This window comes from Carica papaya, chromosome 8 (genome assembly GCF_054855325.1).
Source record: "Carica papaya isolate Zhongbai chromosome 8, ASM5485532v1, whole genome shotgun sequence".
NCBI classification, from domain to species: Eukaryota; Viridiplantae; Streptophyta; class Magnoliopsida; order Brassicales; family Caricaceae; genus Carica; species Carica papaya.
In genome coordinates, this window is record NC_142316.1 from 32,554,889 (window position 1) to 32,571,857 (window position 16,969).

General features: G+C 34.2%; 3 protein-coding genes across 3 annotated transcripts; 1 reads left to right on the forward strand and 2 right to left on the reverse strand.

Annotated features, from left to right (window-relative positions):
• The first annotated feature begins 3,286 nt into the window (after positions 1 to 3,286).
• On the forward strand, positions 3,287 to 3,974 carry HRD (Integrase-type DNA-binding superfamily protein). The gene has a single exon (XM_022052837.2). It carries the CDS (start codon positions 3,333 to 3,335, stop codon positions 3,915 to 3,917), a length of 585 nt encoding a protein of 194 aa, XP_021908529.1. The 5' UTR covers positions 3,287 to 3,332; the 3' UTR covers positions 3,918 to 3,974.
• An 8,224-nt stretch (positions 3,975 to 12,198) lies between these two features.
• On the reverse strand, positions 12,199 to 13,744 carry LOC110822665 (transmembrane protein, putative (DUF247)). Its single transcript, XM_022052836.2, has one exon. It carries the CDS (start codon positions 13,576 to 13,578, stop codon positions 12,199 to 12,201), a length of 1,380 nt encoding a protein of 459 aa, XP_021908528.2. The 5' UTR covers positions 13,579 to 13,744.
• A 1,290-nt stretch (positions 13,745 to 15,034) lies between these two features.
• LOC110822841 (dehydration-responsive element-binding protein 1B) lies at positions 15,035 to 16,114 on the reverse strand. Its single transcript, XM_022053063.2, has one exon. It carries the CDS (start codon positions 16,047 to 16,049, stop codon positions 15,411 to 15,413), a length of 639 nt encoding a protein of 212 aa, XP_021908755.1. The 5' UTR covers positions 16,050 to 16,114; the 3' UTR covers positions 15,035 to 15,410.
• Between the last annotated feature and the right edge of the window lie 855 nt (positions 16,115 to 16,969).

Here is a 16,969-nt window from a genome sequence, read left to right on the forward strand (position 1 = left end):
ACCTTTTCATGCTGCATTAGAACACAACATAGGCCTAGATAGGAGGCATCACTGTAAACTGTATATCCCCCCGATTCACTCGGTAAGGCCAGCACAAGTGCAGTAGTCAGCTGCTTCTTTAGTTCTGAAAAACTTCTTTCACAGTCCTCATTCCACTCAAACTTGACATTCTTCTTTGTGAATCGGGTTAGGGGAGCCATTCCCAGAAAGCTACGAATTTCTTTAACTGATGTCAATTTCTCCCAGCCGAGCACTGTTTCAACCTTTTCAGGATTCACTGAGACTCCATCCTTTGTTATGATGTGCCCCAGGAAGGCGGTCTGCTCAAGGCAGAATTCACACTTACTCAACTTTGCATACAACTTCTTTCTTCTGAGAACCTGCAAAACCTGGGCTAGATGGTGAGCATGTTCCTCTCTGTTTTTTGAGTAGACTAGAATGTCAACGATGAACACGATAACAAATTGATCTAAGAATTGTCTGAAGACCCTGTTCATCATATCCATGAAGATGGCTAGGGCATTGGTTAGCCCAAATGGCATGACCAGGAATTCATAGTGTTCGTACTTGGTTCGAAAAGCCATCTTAGGGATGTCTTCTGTTCTTATTTTCACCTGATGGTAACCTGATCGCAGATCTATTTTGGAGAATACCTGCGCACCCTGCAACTGATTGAAGAGGTCATCAATTTTGGGAAGGGGATACTTGTTCTTGATTGTGACCATGTTCAATCATCTGTAATCAATACATAGTCTCATTGTTCCATCTCCCTTCCTAGCAAAAGAAAACTATAAGGTATCTAGCATCTATTCGCCGTCTTCTTATGGATTGGGCTCGGGAACCAAGTCCTCCTGATCTAAAATGGTTAAATAAAGAATGAGCTACACTAGCCCAGTAAGGACATCACATTAATCACCGTCACAGAAGTAAAGGTTTGTAGAAAATCAAAACAACCAATGGAGCAGTAGATTTAAACCAATACATTTATTTAAAATAAAACTATTTACCCTTTTTTTCTTACCATAAGGGAATTTATGGAAATAAATTACAGAAGCAGTTATATCATACAGATCACAATTTCATGCATAATCAATAACATAAAATATATTATAAATCCGTATTCATTAACAATAACTGATTTTTACTGTTTTTCATTTTCACCAACCTACTAGTATCTATGGGGATCCATAGGGGTCCCCGCTACACGTGAACTATTCTCCTTAACAATCTTAATTCTAGGGTCGTTCCCATACCACGTTCGGTATGAGCGCCAAAACAATAAACCTCAATACCTCGTCCGGTATGAGGGTGAAGCGAGTCGTCGTCATATCTCGTCCGGTATGAGTGCGAAATGACCAAGTCTCCATACCCTATCCGGTATGATACAACATTCACGGTAGGTTTCCCAAACAACAAAATGATAAATCATTTAGCTCACATTCCAGTAAGTCGATCATTTTCCTTTCCGCTCATACCCGTAGCGTTCTGTTTCGACTTTTCAATTTATGGAATACAGCCTCTACACACCATTATCAGCCATCAAGTGGCCACACGCACACAGGACTCATCAAACTTAGTTTCCCAAACAACAAAATGGTAAATTGTTCAGCTCACATTCTAGTAAGTCGATCATTTTCCTTTTCGCTCACACTCTCACTCAGCTCCTTAACTTGCACCTCTATCCGATCACTCAGTACTCCTCAAGCAAATTTGACTGGAACACTAGCAAGTTTACCTACATTTACCAACACAAAATTTTAAGTTAGGAATTTAATTACCTCCGGTTTCCATCTCCCTCTGATTCAACAACCTTTCTCTTTAATCTTGTTTTTTTCCTAGCATATTTCAATCGCCTCGTCCTCATGTCTCTCGGTCTTTCTCCCCTTCTTCTCTCTCTTTTCTTTTTTTCTTTTTCCTCTTTTCTCCTCCTTCCTTTCTCTGTCTGAAGTCCTTTTTATACCTTAAACCAACTTTACATCTTGACCGTTGATTATGTCTATCCTAGCCCAACTGTCCATCCTACCCTCTTTTACATATCTAGACTATTACAAAAAATGATAATATGGTAATATGAACTATAAAACTTATTTTGTCACTTCATTACACCAAAAATAAATGATATCGGTACCCTTAACCCTTGAGCTTACAATTAAAATAAAGATTCACTAATATATATATATATATATATTAAGAGTGTATTTTTATAATTTATTATTATATATTTATTATAATTGAACGAAAAGATAAATAGTATATGTTACATCTTTTTAAAAACTTTATTTTAAATAAATATTTGTGATTTAAAAAAAATAGCAGTAATAGGAATATGCATACATGACGTCCAATATTAAGGGTATATATATAATGTAATTGACCTTTCACGTACGGATTAATATAAGAAGTAGTAAGATTATTTTGGATGGGTAAAGTTTAAGAAAGGTGGCATTTGGCTCTTCTCCACTATCCTTAATTGGAAAGGACAATAAACCTTTACGCTCCATTTTCATTTATTTTATTTCTAAATTGGTTTAGGATTGGCAAAAAGTAATTAATTATATAATGTCTGGTGATTTACCACACCTTAACTTGGTTGGTCAAGTCTGTGATCATTTATATGTAACCCACCTTCGCTTCTCCGAGTGCTTCGTAGGTAAAAAAAACACAAGGACTTTTCAGTAATTTAACTCATTAACTTACCACAATCTATATAGTATAATGGGTGTTTTAGATATAGAGTTTGAAGTCATGTAAATATTATAGAGAATCAGCTGTAGGATGCTGTCATAATAGATACAATAGCCATGAAGATGAACATGTTACCATCTTTTTTCAAAGTATAAAAAAGTCTGACCGCGGCTTTGAATATTTACTGACATCGACATTTTACCACAGGATCTATTGTAGATACTTCTACCCTTCTGGAAATAAAAACACTTAATTAATTAATTTAAATTCAATCTCATTTCATTAAGATATTATATAAGATAATTATTTATATTATAATATATATATGAGTGCCGAAAGATATAAGTCGCTATTTCATTGACGTTTTAATGAAGATCTCAGGCAGTTATTTCTGGTAACCAGCAAAACGCAGTACAACCCAGATAAGCAAACACACGAGCAGCTGGCTCTCACCTTTCCCTTCTCTTGCAGTTCATCAATAACTGGTTTGCACTCCAGCACTCATTACAGACTTCTGATTCTTCGTTTCTCAATCCTCCATAAATGGCGTCTCCTTCTTCCTCCTCCTCCTCCTACTTCAAACCCACCATCTTCCCGCCACAACAACACCTCTTCCCTGCTAAGCTCTCCCTTCTCCAATCACCAACATGCAGTATTACTCTAAACCCACCAACAAGGCCAGTAGCTCTAGCAGTGGCAGCAGCCGCAGCAATGTCAGTAGCGTGACTGGACGACACCCGGTGTACCGGGGAGTACGGCGCCGGAGTAGCGGCAAATGGGTCAGTGAAATTAGAGAACCCAGGAAGCCAAACAGGATTTGGTTAGGTACATTTCCTACCCCTGAAATGGCAGCTATTGCTTATGATGTTGCTGCACTTGCCCTAAAAGGCCGAGATGCCGAGCTTAACTTTCCTAATTCAGCTTCATCTCTGCCTGTGCCGGAGTCTAACTCCCCTCGCGACATCCAATCAGCCGCGGCTTCCGCAGCCGCTGCTCTGGGCGCCGCCAATGATGCACTGTCTGCCAATGAGAACGCAAGAAATGATGAAAATGTCACAACGACGGCAGAGAGATCATCGATGGTTAATGAGTTTGTGGATGAGGACTTGATTTTTGACATGCCTAATCTTCTTGTCAACATGGCTGAAGGCATGCTTGTCAGCCCTCCACGTTTGGACATTGCCGACGATGATGCCGCCACCGCTGATCATGACCTTTGGAAGTTTCCTTAAACACCCGCTGCCCGTTAGATACATAAACTATATATAAGCTTCTTATAGGTAATAATAAAACCAAACTAGCCATACATGCATATATATATATATATATAAAAAAAAAACCGGCAAAACCAAAAATGACTAGTGTTCCCTTAATTTTTAATTTATGGGTGTCCTCCGTCGGAAAGGTAAGATGCCAGAGAGAAGAAGATATGGCGTGTATATCTGTATGTGTATAAATAATTGCCTCTGTTTTTGATTGTTCTTGTAAATCTTTTTGCTCTTTTTGCAGCTTGCTCTATATATACGTATATGTTAAATTTCCTGAGCTGCTTGAGAGTTGGTATCTGTCTTTTATATGTATCTTTCTTGGAATAGAAAACTTATATAAATATATACATATGTATAATAATTGAACCTAGCTCCTTTCCAGAAAATTTGTGATCTTGAAGTGATTGATTGAAGCCATTAACTGCCGCCAACTGCAACTAACGGCAACTAGTAAAAAAAACGATCAGTTTGCTTCATGAATGAGATTCGTACTTCTCTAATTGCCGGTTTACTGAACAGAAGCTTCCATAACGCACATGAATGCTCGGTATCCATCTGGAAATAACCGATCATGAAGTTTATGACTTTTCTAAAGCTCTTTTCTTCTAGGGTTCTTTAGATCCGACCCGAGTGTGTGTACCAACCCACGATCAGTTGAAATTATGCATATGTATCTTTCTTTGATGGAGAAGAGGAATTTTACCCAGATGCTTGAGTATACCCAATTCGAGTTCAAGTTGGAAACTGGGTTTCAAAGGTAAAGAACAGTATTAAAAAGAAAAAATAAGATGACATCCATTGTTTGTTGGTGAGCAAGAAAAGAAAAGCTAGTTGCTAACTTTAGTCAATTTACAGGAATAGTCACAATCAGTAATTGCATATGAGATATTTCAACATTACATATGCATATGTAGATTCATACGTACAACTATTTCTTTCTAAATTTTATTATTATTAAAAAAAAAACTATAATATTTGAGATGGGTTAATCATATTTATATGATTTATTAAGTCATATGAAATTTTATATCCTTTATAATTTTTCATTTATTAATGAAAGAGATAATATATTATTACTTGCCCATAAGTTAATTTTTGGTTCAATTCTCAATGGATTTTTATTTATCCTTAAGTATAACTTCCGTATTAATTGAATTTTCAAGATGATTTTGGTGATGAATAATTAATTTTTGCAAAATCAAAATTTTTGCATGTGATAAATTAATTGGGTAAGAATAAATTAAGTTAATGTTAAGTTTATGAAAATTTAACAAAATGGATTGATGAAAACTTTGGTGGATAATTGACATTCAAAATTGATAGATCGGTAGACAGGTGTGTGTGTGTGTGTATATATATATATGGGTATAATTAAAATGAATTTATTTGTAAATCACTTATCCAATCTTTTTTTTGAAGTACTAATTAATATCTGCTAATAATATATTCAAAGAAATAATTAAAATAAGACAGAGTGACTTACTTTTTAATTCAATTTTTTTTTTTAAATGGAATTATTACATATTTAATCGTTATTATAATGATTATAACTATTTTATTTAGGTGGGAGCACATGAATGACCAATCAACAAATGCTTGGAGTACATGTTACACGAATGTAGGTTTATTTAGGTTATAGCCAGCCTACATTCCCTGTCCAATAAAAAAAATATATAAGGTTTCCCCACAAACATAAGGGGCCCACCTTAAATCTTTGTTGACGTGTCATTCTCAACTAGTTAGGCTCGTTACACGTGGCACCATAACAATTGAAACAGCCTCTCTGCCATGTCAATCTAGACGCTGACGTTTCACCTCTTTTGTGGGTCCTGCAAGAATCATGCATCGTATGTGTCTAGGTACACCCGCTCTTCTGCATGTCCAAATAGTAGATAAAGAAGGCAGAAATCTTCAACGTCGGCAGCCGTTGGATCAACTACGATGACATGGATGGACGACTGTGATGAAATTAGGTACATGGTTGGCCGTGTCATACGCCATAGAGGATCGGTGTGCTCTGGCTGCCGCTACATTAATGATGAAGCAGGAGAAGTTCTGGAGCGATAAGGGAAAGTGGGAAGTTAAAGCGCGTGAGCATAAGTTCATAGTCAAAAGCTTGGGACACGTACGTGGAGTATTCTCAATTTTCTATTGGTTCGCTAAATGATTTTTTTAAAAAAAAAAAAATTCGTAGAAAAATTTAAGAATTAGAATTAGCTAAACGAATAACTTCCTCCAACTACCTAAAGAAAAGTCAAAATACGATTCTCACTTTGGATTATATAATATTCTTAATACATAAAATTATATTATCAAATACGTAAGTAAAATTAAGTTAATTATATAATTAGTGTATTAATTGTGATTAAATTAAACAAATCAAATAATTAACTTCAATTAATTAAATGAGAAATATTTTATTTATACCAAAACCAAATATTTTAAAGTAAAACTTTATGTTGGTGTAAATGTTATGTATATATTGGCTAATTGAGAAATTAAACCATAAGCGATATTAGTTAGATTAGTAGCTAGGAGGGACATCTCCATTAATGGAGAAAGTCAAAGGTAGTGATAATTATGTGTTAAGCAATGATTTAAGGAACAGCGAAAAGATTAAAAGCACCAAAAAAACTATTTAATTGTCACCTTTCTTCATTTTTATGCTTCTCCTGTTCATGCTTAGGGGTGACATGGGCCCTTTTTAATATCCTCATTTAGTGCCTTTGCGCATATATATATATATATGTATCTATATATATACAGACAGACAGACATATATATATATATGCCGCAATTTAGAGACTTGCGCCGGAATTAACATCGATACATACAGCCACAACACAACTGTCGGATTCTGCTAGGATTTGGTTTTAATTTGTAGTGATCAATAGTCGTGATCGATATCAGTCATAGATTCCACTTTAATTAAAACAATTTCCTATTTGGATATATATATATATATATATATATAGCACTGGGTGAAATTATATATTTGAATATTAATTGCGAGCATGTTTGCTCATTAAAATAAAAATTAAAGTTAAATTTATTTTATAAGGAATTAAACTGACAAAATTTAAGTGATGTATACAGAAGTTTGAAGTAAATATATTATTTTAATATTTAATTCGATTTTATTTAGGAAACCAGAAAAAAAAAAAAAGAAAAGAAGAAGAAGAAGCAGAAATTAGGAAATCCGGCAGCCACATTCCCTAAATGTATTTAAATTAAACACGTGTGTAAAAGACTTGGAAAGGAATATAATCTCAACTTTTTGCTCTTCAGTGGCCACATCCTTTGATCATATCTGTTATTATTCTGCATGAACTGAACTTGGACATGTATAAGTAAGCATGCACATGTTTATATCGAAATAACGTGTGTGCAATTAACTGGGAATTGGCATGGGTTTCAAATTATTTCATGTCGGCAGATTTTGTTCATTTCATCGTGGAGATCAATCCGGTTGGCACTAAATTTTCAGAATGGAAAATTTGTTTATAGTCATATAAATATAGTTATATAACTTGAAATAATACAATTAAAATTATCCAGTTTATTTTAAAAGGAGTCTATACATTTTTTATTTGAATAATTATAAAATTAAAATGAATTTTACAAATAAAAATTATATGTGCCATGCAATTGGATGTTTTTCACTCAATTAATGTACGCATATACATACATACATATATGGGCTTTGAATTAAAATAAAAGCCTCAGAAGTAGCAGTAATTATTTTACAAACAACCGAAAAGCCCATTAATATATAATTTCTCTTGTTGGCTAAACTGGGTTTGACGCACCTACTAAAATCTACAACAAGCTTCTTGGGTTGAGTTCATAAGTCCACGAGTCGCACCCAGTTGACCCAAATTGAAAATATATCAATTTTTTACATTTGATTTTTTTAGGAAGATAAATCATAGTATTATATATATATATATATATGTAACATATCTATAGAGAATACTTTCATATAACATTAAAGAATCAAAGAATGGTACAGTAGAGCTGATCCGAGACATGACCAAATTTCTCACCGTTCGCAAGATTGATTAATTTAGCCCACAATTCCCGGTTTTTAAAATATTTAAAAGAAATATATAGAAAAAAAAAATTAAACATTCATTTTCTGTATTTATGAATATTCACTTATTAGTCGCCGGCGGCAGCTGATTAGTGGGGTTGACAATCACCTCTCCAGCATCAACAGTCCGCACCTTAAACCGACCAAGACGACAGCGCGAACCTGCGTTTAAGCCTCTCTGCCTGGTGCTTCTGATACGAATATTCACGCGCCATGGCATCACCTTCCGCAGTTTCTTCCAAATGCTTCCGCCTCTTTCCGATCTTCCTATCTGTTGGACACGGTAGTGATCGTATTGAAATCTGTCTTCTGCCACGTAATAGACGAAGCGTACGTTGCATGGGCTGGTACAACATGTCAAAACTTCATCATCTTGAAAACGGCTTCCAGAGTTCTGAGTGACTTTCTTGTAGGGTTTAGGGCATTGTTGATTTTGCCGTGAAAGTCTGAGATGTTGAGATGTCCATATATGCTCCAAACTACTGTAAGAGCTCTGATCAACTTGTTGTACGAGCTCTGAGCCTCGAATTTTCATGGTCAGAACTTCTGTATGTGTGTATTTGAAGCTCGCTGTGTATATGTAGATTTACAATAAGAAAAATATGAGAGGCAGCGTCTGATTCAAGGGATTGTTTGGTGTGGTTTGAGATGTGGAGAGTTGAGAGCACATTTATAGGAGAGGAAATTCACGTGTTAAATTTGGAGAATGGATCAAACCAAACGTTGATTTGAAGAGTGAAAGTCAATGGAGTCTTAATTTGCGGCTGATCAATGGCGGAATCATCATCACTTTCATTACCATTATAGGAGCCGTTGTTATGGTAACTATCTGATCTTTTAGGTCAAAGTAAAAGTCTTAATTGATATTTGATTAATAGAAGGAGGAGGAAAAGATCACGTTAATGGATTATGGATAAGCCAATATATGGTTATTTAATTACTATTTTATTACATGTAATTTTGTTATATTCGTTATCGGCAAGTGATATATATATATATATATGTATATATAATTACTGCCGAATTCAGCAGCCGCTGGCTTTCTTTTCCTTTTAATATATTACTTTTCATATATATATATATATATATATATTAATTATTAAATATATGAATATTGGATAATTATGATATTTTTTTCCTTTTTCAAAAATTAAAATAATATATAAGTTAATTTTTTATGTTAAGGAACTAAATAAAATAAACATTGTTTAATATAGATTAAGATAATGTATGAATGTATATAAAGTTTTATATTAATTAGCTTTTAGGACAAATAATCATCCAACTTAACAAATTATCAATCATACGAAATCTTGTGTTAACTAAATAATGTCTTCATCGTTATCTCTTTGCCTTTTGAATATTAAGATTGGGGGCCTTCAAATTGTATATATCTATATATATTTCAGGCTCATTCATGTACACAGAGAGATGTACAATTAATTAGTCAATATTAAATTTACATGTTAATTATTTGGTATTTTCTTTCTTATTTATCAGTAATTATTACCAATATTTAACTCAAATAATATGATATTTTTATTATAAAGTTAATATTTTGAATTGAAATTACTATAATTTTTCTAATAACAAAAAAAAAATTAAAAATATAACATCAGAGCCTTTTTTTTATTTTCATTATGCTTTATTCTAAATAAAACAGCAAAAATTTAGAATGCAAATAATTAATTGTTATAGTTTTCTAGTGAATATATAATGTTACAAATAATTTATTGGTCGAGACCAAATTTCACCATTTACGATCATTTGGTCCATGCACACTTTGAAATAAACATTGATCACGAAATAACAGGTGAAATCATATATTCGATAGATACAAATTGTCAACTGTATATATGTATATATATATATTGTGTGTGTGTGTGTGTGTGTGTATGTTTATATGTGAATAGTTGATTTTACACTCGATGGGATGATGATCACTTGGGTGGCTTGGCAATTACCTCTTCAAAATCAATCGTCCTTATCTTGAATCTCTGGAGCTTGTGCTTGCCTAACCTTCCACCAACTCCTCTTCTTAGGTTCCAACGCCCAACGTTCAAACCTCTTGCCTGGCTGCTAATTGCACAAACAACCTCACCCTCCGCTCGATCCGAGTAATTTTCTCGGCCCCCCTCCCATCTCAATCTTCCTCGAATGATCTTCCATAATTTCAAAATAACTGGAAATGTCGTTTTTTCAATTGTCATTTTTCCTTTGCATTTCGCAGACTCTGTTGCTGAATCAAGATTGCTACGTTGAAGAAGATTTTCGTACTCAAATTCATCCTCGAGCACGTAGTACGCATAACTTACATTGCATGAGCTACAATTATTGCTTTCTTGCATCGGAGATTCTTCAACATTGATCAACCCTTGGTTCTTCATTGACATATTTCTTGGTTAATATTGATTGAGTGTATGAATTGAAATGAAATGAAAGGTTAAAAAATATTGATAAGAACAAAATATGAACTATATGTGTAGTTTGATTTGTGCTAGCTTTAGGAAATTGTAAGCTTGGAGTATTAATATACATATGTAAGTCCGAGGTCTAAGTATTTATAGGGCTGCATATATCATCCATGGAGATATTCAAATACTTGGGAATTCTGGGAGTAAGATCACCGTGTTTTTTCTTCAAATTAAATTGACAAAACTCCGTGTTTTATAATGAATTTGATAAAGTCAGCTAATTATTGGTGGATTGATGTCTAATTTTTATTTCCACCGAGTTACATTCACGTGCACTTTGAAAATTTGAGTCAAAATTTATTTTTTTCTGACCTATATATATATATATATATATAGAGAGAGAGAGAGAGAGAGAGAGAAAGTACTACAGTGATTTTTAAAAAAATTCTATACATCTAATAAAATAATATATATATATGTGTGTACACATAATAAGAAGTTATTTTTTATTTAGGTTGTTTTGCCGCATAAATATAAACGTAGGTTTATTTTATTTTATTTGTTAATCTTGAATTTTTATTTAAATTGATTATATTTTAAATGGAGACGAAAATATATATATATATTCTTAATGTACGTAAATTAGTTGAAAATAAATTTTAATATTATATAATTCTACTCTAAGAATACTAAAAAAATTCTATGTGCAACAAAATACAGTGCTTGACGGCAAATATTTGATTATGTGAAATTCTGTGTGTACATTGGTCAACTGATAACTACTCAGCAATATTAATTCAATTTTTTTACTTGATTAAATAAAATTTATTATATTAGAATTTATTTCTAATGAATTAATTACAGACATTATATTTTGGATTTGGGTTAGGGGCTGACGGCAAAAAGCAAAGACTGGGTTAATAATATCTTGATCCAAGCTCTAATGGACCTCTTTTCTACTGTTAATCTGATTTTACAAATTATTTTATGTCTAATGGTAATTTTACTTTCGACCAAATATTAATATATCTAATTAGTTCTATAAATTTTATTATCCAAATAAATTATTAAAATCATTATGGTAATTCATAATTACACGAGGCATTGCATTATATACTGTAAAGTACAAATTAAGTTTTATTTTTTCAATTTGAGAATGTATTTGGAAAGATTTTTGTATATTATATACAAATTATTCGAAGAAGATACTGTATATCATAGTTTTTGTGAGGATAAGAACCACTCGATTTGAATGTTTGGTGAAGGACATAACTTCAAGGGCGCATCAATGCATGAAAAAAAATGCTCCAAACACCTAACGTTCCTCACTACACACAACATATATATATATATATATATATATATATTTGACCAATTAGTAAACAAAACAATGAGAAGTTAGTAAAAATTCTATGGGAAAAAATTTTAAGAGATAAGTTAATTATATATAATATTATGTTGGAAATGAGATGAAAAATAATTAGAAACTAATAAAAATTCTGAAGTTTTTTAATTTATGGTAATCTTAAGTATATAAATATATATATAACTTTTAAAATTTTAAATACATCAACTATGATCAAGTTTAATTCATCAACTTTTTTTTTTTACATATTATTTTTTAACTGAATTTTAAGCGCTTTAATCATTTTTCATGGTTTGAACAGGGAACAGTGCGTTTTTCATAATGTTATACATATACGTGCATGTAAACAAACGACATTATATACTGCATGCTTCATCCTTGACCTTTGACCGGATCCCCTCTTACAGCTGGGTAGACGGTGAAGAAAGTCTGCAAAACGGTGAGTATCAAAAGAATAAACGCAGCAAGTGCAGATATAAACGACCATGGCGTATCAAAGTAAGTATACTTGAAACTCGCCCACTGCACGTGCCAACTACTCTTATGATACTCATGAACATTGTTGAATAATTCCGCCATGTAACACCTCTGGATATCAAAAGCCACGTCCTTGCCCAACTTATTGATGAATCCTGCCACCTCCATATCCGTACCGAAATAATTCTCTACGACATTCCGATCGCAGAGGTACTCCACGTCACTCGCCGTGTTGATCAGACAATCCAAAAACGTCGCGTAAGTTGTAAAATGCTTGGTGCAGCTCCGGTGACACTGCTCGTACGCCACGCAGTTTTGCAGGAACGAGCTCATGAAGTCGTCGATGGTGATTGTCGGCATGTGGATCACTCCTCGCCGGAAGTGAACTACCAAAAAGGTTTCCTCTTTCGCCGGGTTGAATCTGATTCCGGACCGACGAAGCTTTGAGACGCAGTGGATTATGTGTGTTGGTGTGGGGCCTTTGTGGCGTTGATCTCCGTCGTGGTCGAATGGGATAAAGCTTTTCCTTACCAAATCGAGTAAATGCTTCCCTTTGAGATCATGAAATTTGGCAATGTCTTCATCTCGTCTCTGCATCGCGTAGTTGAAGAATTCAAGAGCGAGAGAGGAGAGAGAAGGGCCTGACTGGCCGTCTTCCATTATAAGATCAAATAAACACTCGAGAATAAAATAAGGAATCTGGTTTTCGAGGCGGAGAAAATCTCTGTAGAAGAAAGGTAATATCCAAGCCATGGAAATTATAGGATCTCCAGGCTCGAAAGGGACTAATTTACCAACTTTTAGAAACAACTCAATGATGAAACACCCATCAAGAACCAACATCTCTAAGAATTCATCTCTGTTCAGACCAATAGTCTCTGAATAACACTCTCTAGCTCTGATTTCTAATGGCTCAACGGCCTTCAAGTATTCTTCCAGGCTTAGACCTGAACTAGTCTTTTTCCTGTCGAGCAAGGAGCCAAGGTACCTCCATTTATGCTCCTCGATCATTCTAAGCTTTGGCTCTCCTCTGTGGTACGGACCTATTGAGACAATCTGAGGTTGGTAGCACTCATCGTTAATCTCAACAAAGCTTTTCGGGACTCTGAAGATGCAACAAGAGCTGTTGCCGGCGGCTATGCTCAGTAATATCGGTGTCTGTGAGATCTTTTGGTGCATCGACGCTAAGTGATCCTTGTTCGGATTCCAGACCTCGACGACGTGATCATCTTTTCTGGATTCTTTTCCTTGAACTGGTACCAGTACTTGATCCATATGTTTATGAGGATCGCACTGAATGGGTGGAAAGATTCTCTTTCTTGCGAAGGTAAGTTCCGAGATGATCAAACGGGGAGGATAGGTCGTGGTTTTGCAGAGTACATTGTCAATGGTGAAGTGGTGAATGTTGGGTAGCTCGTCCGAGTTAGTGCCTGATCACATGGATTTTTTTTTTTTTTTAATTTAAATGTGTACGTGCGTGCCTCACTTTTAATCAAATCATTAATTACCGAATTAAATAATTAACCAGGTGGACTTCTTGAGATGTTCTTAGACTAGTTTTGGGCCTGGCAACTAGAAATATTAATTAATTACTTACATTTTCAATAATTTTTTTAGCACAAATGGCTTCTAAAGTTAAGTTTACATGATATATATTTATATTTTCTTACCGTTAAAAATAATAATTTATAAATTTTAATACGTCTATACCCTTTATTTTATTATGAAGTTAAGTTAAATATAATAAATGAATATAATAACTAATAAGTTTGTTTTGAGTTTTTATAAGTAATTCATATATTACATTTAATTTTTTTTAGGCAGTTCATGTCTTACACTTAATTATGAAACATGAATTAGACTTAATTACAATTTATATATTTAAAATTTTAAAAGTTTTGTTCATGAATATCCATATACTTGAATATTTACATAGACAAGACCATGAATTCAAAAATTAAGTATTACTTACAGTTTGTGTCAGCAGTTTTTTCCTCGTATACATGCACGGGAAGCAAAGAAATGTATATAGTTTCTTGAGTTTTTCATTTCCTCTTATTCATGCTTTGGTTTCTCTTACTCACACATGAGAACTAAGGAGAAAAAGTGTTTGGCCAAAGTTTTTTAATTTTTGTTTGGTGGATTAACAAATATTGCAAGTAGATTTTGAATTAATTGCAAATAGATTGTTTAAGAAAATTTGTGTTTTACTATCTAAGGTATTTAAGTATTTTTTTTATTATTATTATTATTTGTGATCTAAAGTATAAATTACATAAAAATATTTTGTACTAATTATTTTTTATACTATATTTGACTTGGAGTTTGACACGTAATTTTAGAGAGCTTTGTTCGTAAACTTACGTGCCTCATTTTCTTTGTTTACTATTATTTTATCATATCATGCGTCTATTTTTTATTTGCTGATTTTTTTGTTAATTTAGACGGAACAATTATATTTCTTGATCAAGAACCAACACACATAAAATGAATCTTTCACATATGCATCTCTAAGCCATTGTTCTCGTGCATGTTATGTTTCTATTGTTAAAGCCTCATCAATTAGCAGGCACCATTGATAATTAATCTTCAATCTAACAGCTGCTGCAGGAGAAGGCATCTCCAGATCACCACCGGCTGGCATTCTCATCTGCAATTTACAGAGGAATGACAAAAGGAATTTTTGCTGCTTTCCTCCGTATAACAGAATGTTTTCTGTAACAATTTCTTTTTGTCCTCGTACTCTTATTTTCCTTTATCATGCTTTGACACTTGTAAACTTTATCTTGGTTATTGATATCTATAAATTAAGGCCCTCATCTTCTAAATTTTTAACTTCTATGTGCTCGTATCTGTATACACATATATATGATCTCCGAGGACCCCGAGAATAAGCCTGCAGAAACACATGGAGGCTTCACGATCTGAAAACTGTATAACAAAACAGAACTGGGTTTTTCTTAACTAGCTAGCTCCTTAACTATATGTAAATGTGTATATACCTATACTCCTAATTTGTTGTTTCTAGAAAGACAAAGACTCGTAAAATTTTCTTCAAAAGATCGTAAGAAAGATTCAAACAATATGCATGAAACTAATCTATCTGATCAGTAACTCCACAACGCCAACTCAACCTCATCTTCCATATCATCATCCCACGTACACTCTCTTTGCACGGATGGAGGCGCCAAGATCAACCCCTCCGCCATGCTGTGAAGAATAGCCGGCATGTTAAACACTTCGTCCTCATCCAAGAACACCATCCCTTCATCCTCTTGATCATCATCACCGTGAACATTAATCGCCGATGAAGAATCTCCAGTATTCCTAAACACCTCGGCTGCTTCCATGGCCGCGCACTGTATGTCCCTGATAGCAGATGATTTAGCACGTGGCAGCGCTCGTATCTCATCCGGGAAGTTCAAGGAAGCCGATGACTCTCCTCGGAGAGCCAATGCAGCCACGTCGTGAGCCCTTGCAGCCATCTCTGGGCTCGAGAACGTCCCAACCCAGATGCGGGACTGCTTGTTTGGCTCCCTTGTCTCGCACACCCACTTCCCGTTTCTCCGCCGAACGCCTTTGTAAACCGGGTGGCGAGTCTCTTGAAACTTCTTCCTCCCCGCCTTGCGTTTCTGCATGTTGCCCCTTCTTTGAGTCTGAGCTTCCAATGCATGCAAAGCCTTTTCCGGTGATTGCGGGTTGTTTTTGTTTGATTTTGATTGGTTGGTATCTCTACATATGTCCATGTAAACAAATATTTATATCTCTGTGTTTGTGTGTGTGTGTGTGTCTATATCTATATATATTATGATTGAATGGGCAAGCAAGCTTCGTAGCTTGCTAGGAAAGATCCAGTGAAAAAGAGAAAGAAGAGAGTTGACGGAGAATAAGAAAACCAGACGGTAACTAAGCCCGCACTTACTGCTAGGAGGAATACCGTACGATGCGTAATAAGTTTTAATATACACACACACACACACACGCAGGGGGGAGAATGAAGGAACAAAAGAGCATGTAAAACGTGTAAATAATCATTTTGGGTTGTGGGGCTCATGAAAAGAATATTTTTTTCCTCTATTTGAAAATTGGACCCAACTACAACTGAAAAACCCATCAGTCCCAGCTACCTACCATACGCTTTTGCTATATCTGGACGTATGCGTATTTGCTGTTAGACAACATTTTATAAAGATTTATTGGGCACCGAACAACAAGATTTTATAAAGTCTGCACTAAACAATAATTTGGTAGGGCAAGATTATTGTCTCGTTGCCGAGGAACTTGCCAAAATTAGCTCTTCATAAAAGACTCATATTCCATATAAAACAAACTTTTGTTTGAATAAATTTAAATCATTTTATTATAATAGAAATATATGTCTTGCGGCTCTGCCCTTTGAATTTTTAACATTTGTTTGGTGAAGTCGGTTGTGTCTGGTTTCTCATTTGAATTTGTATGGTCTTGTCTTTTTCTAATCCGCAGCTTCACGTGCAAAAAATTTTTATTATATTCCATTTCTTTCATAATTTCGGCGGCTCATCATTTTTAGTATTTCAATGCGTTAAAACGTTTTTTGGTTACTCTTTTTTATAAACTTTATTAAACTAAGAAATGCATTCGGGACAATTTTATAATTTATAATTTTATATATATACATAATGAATTC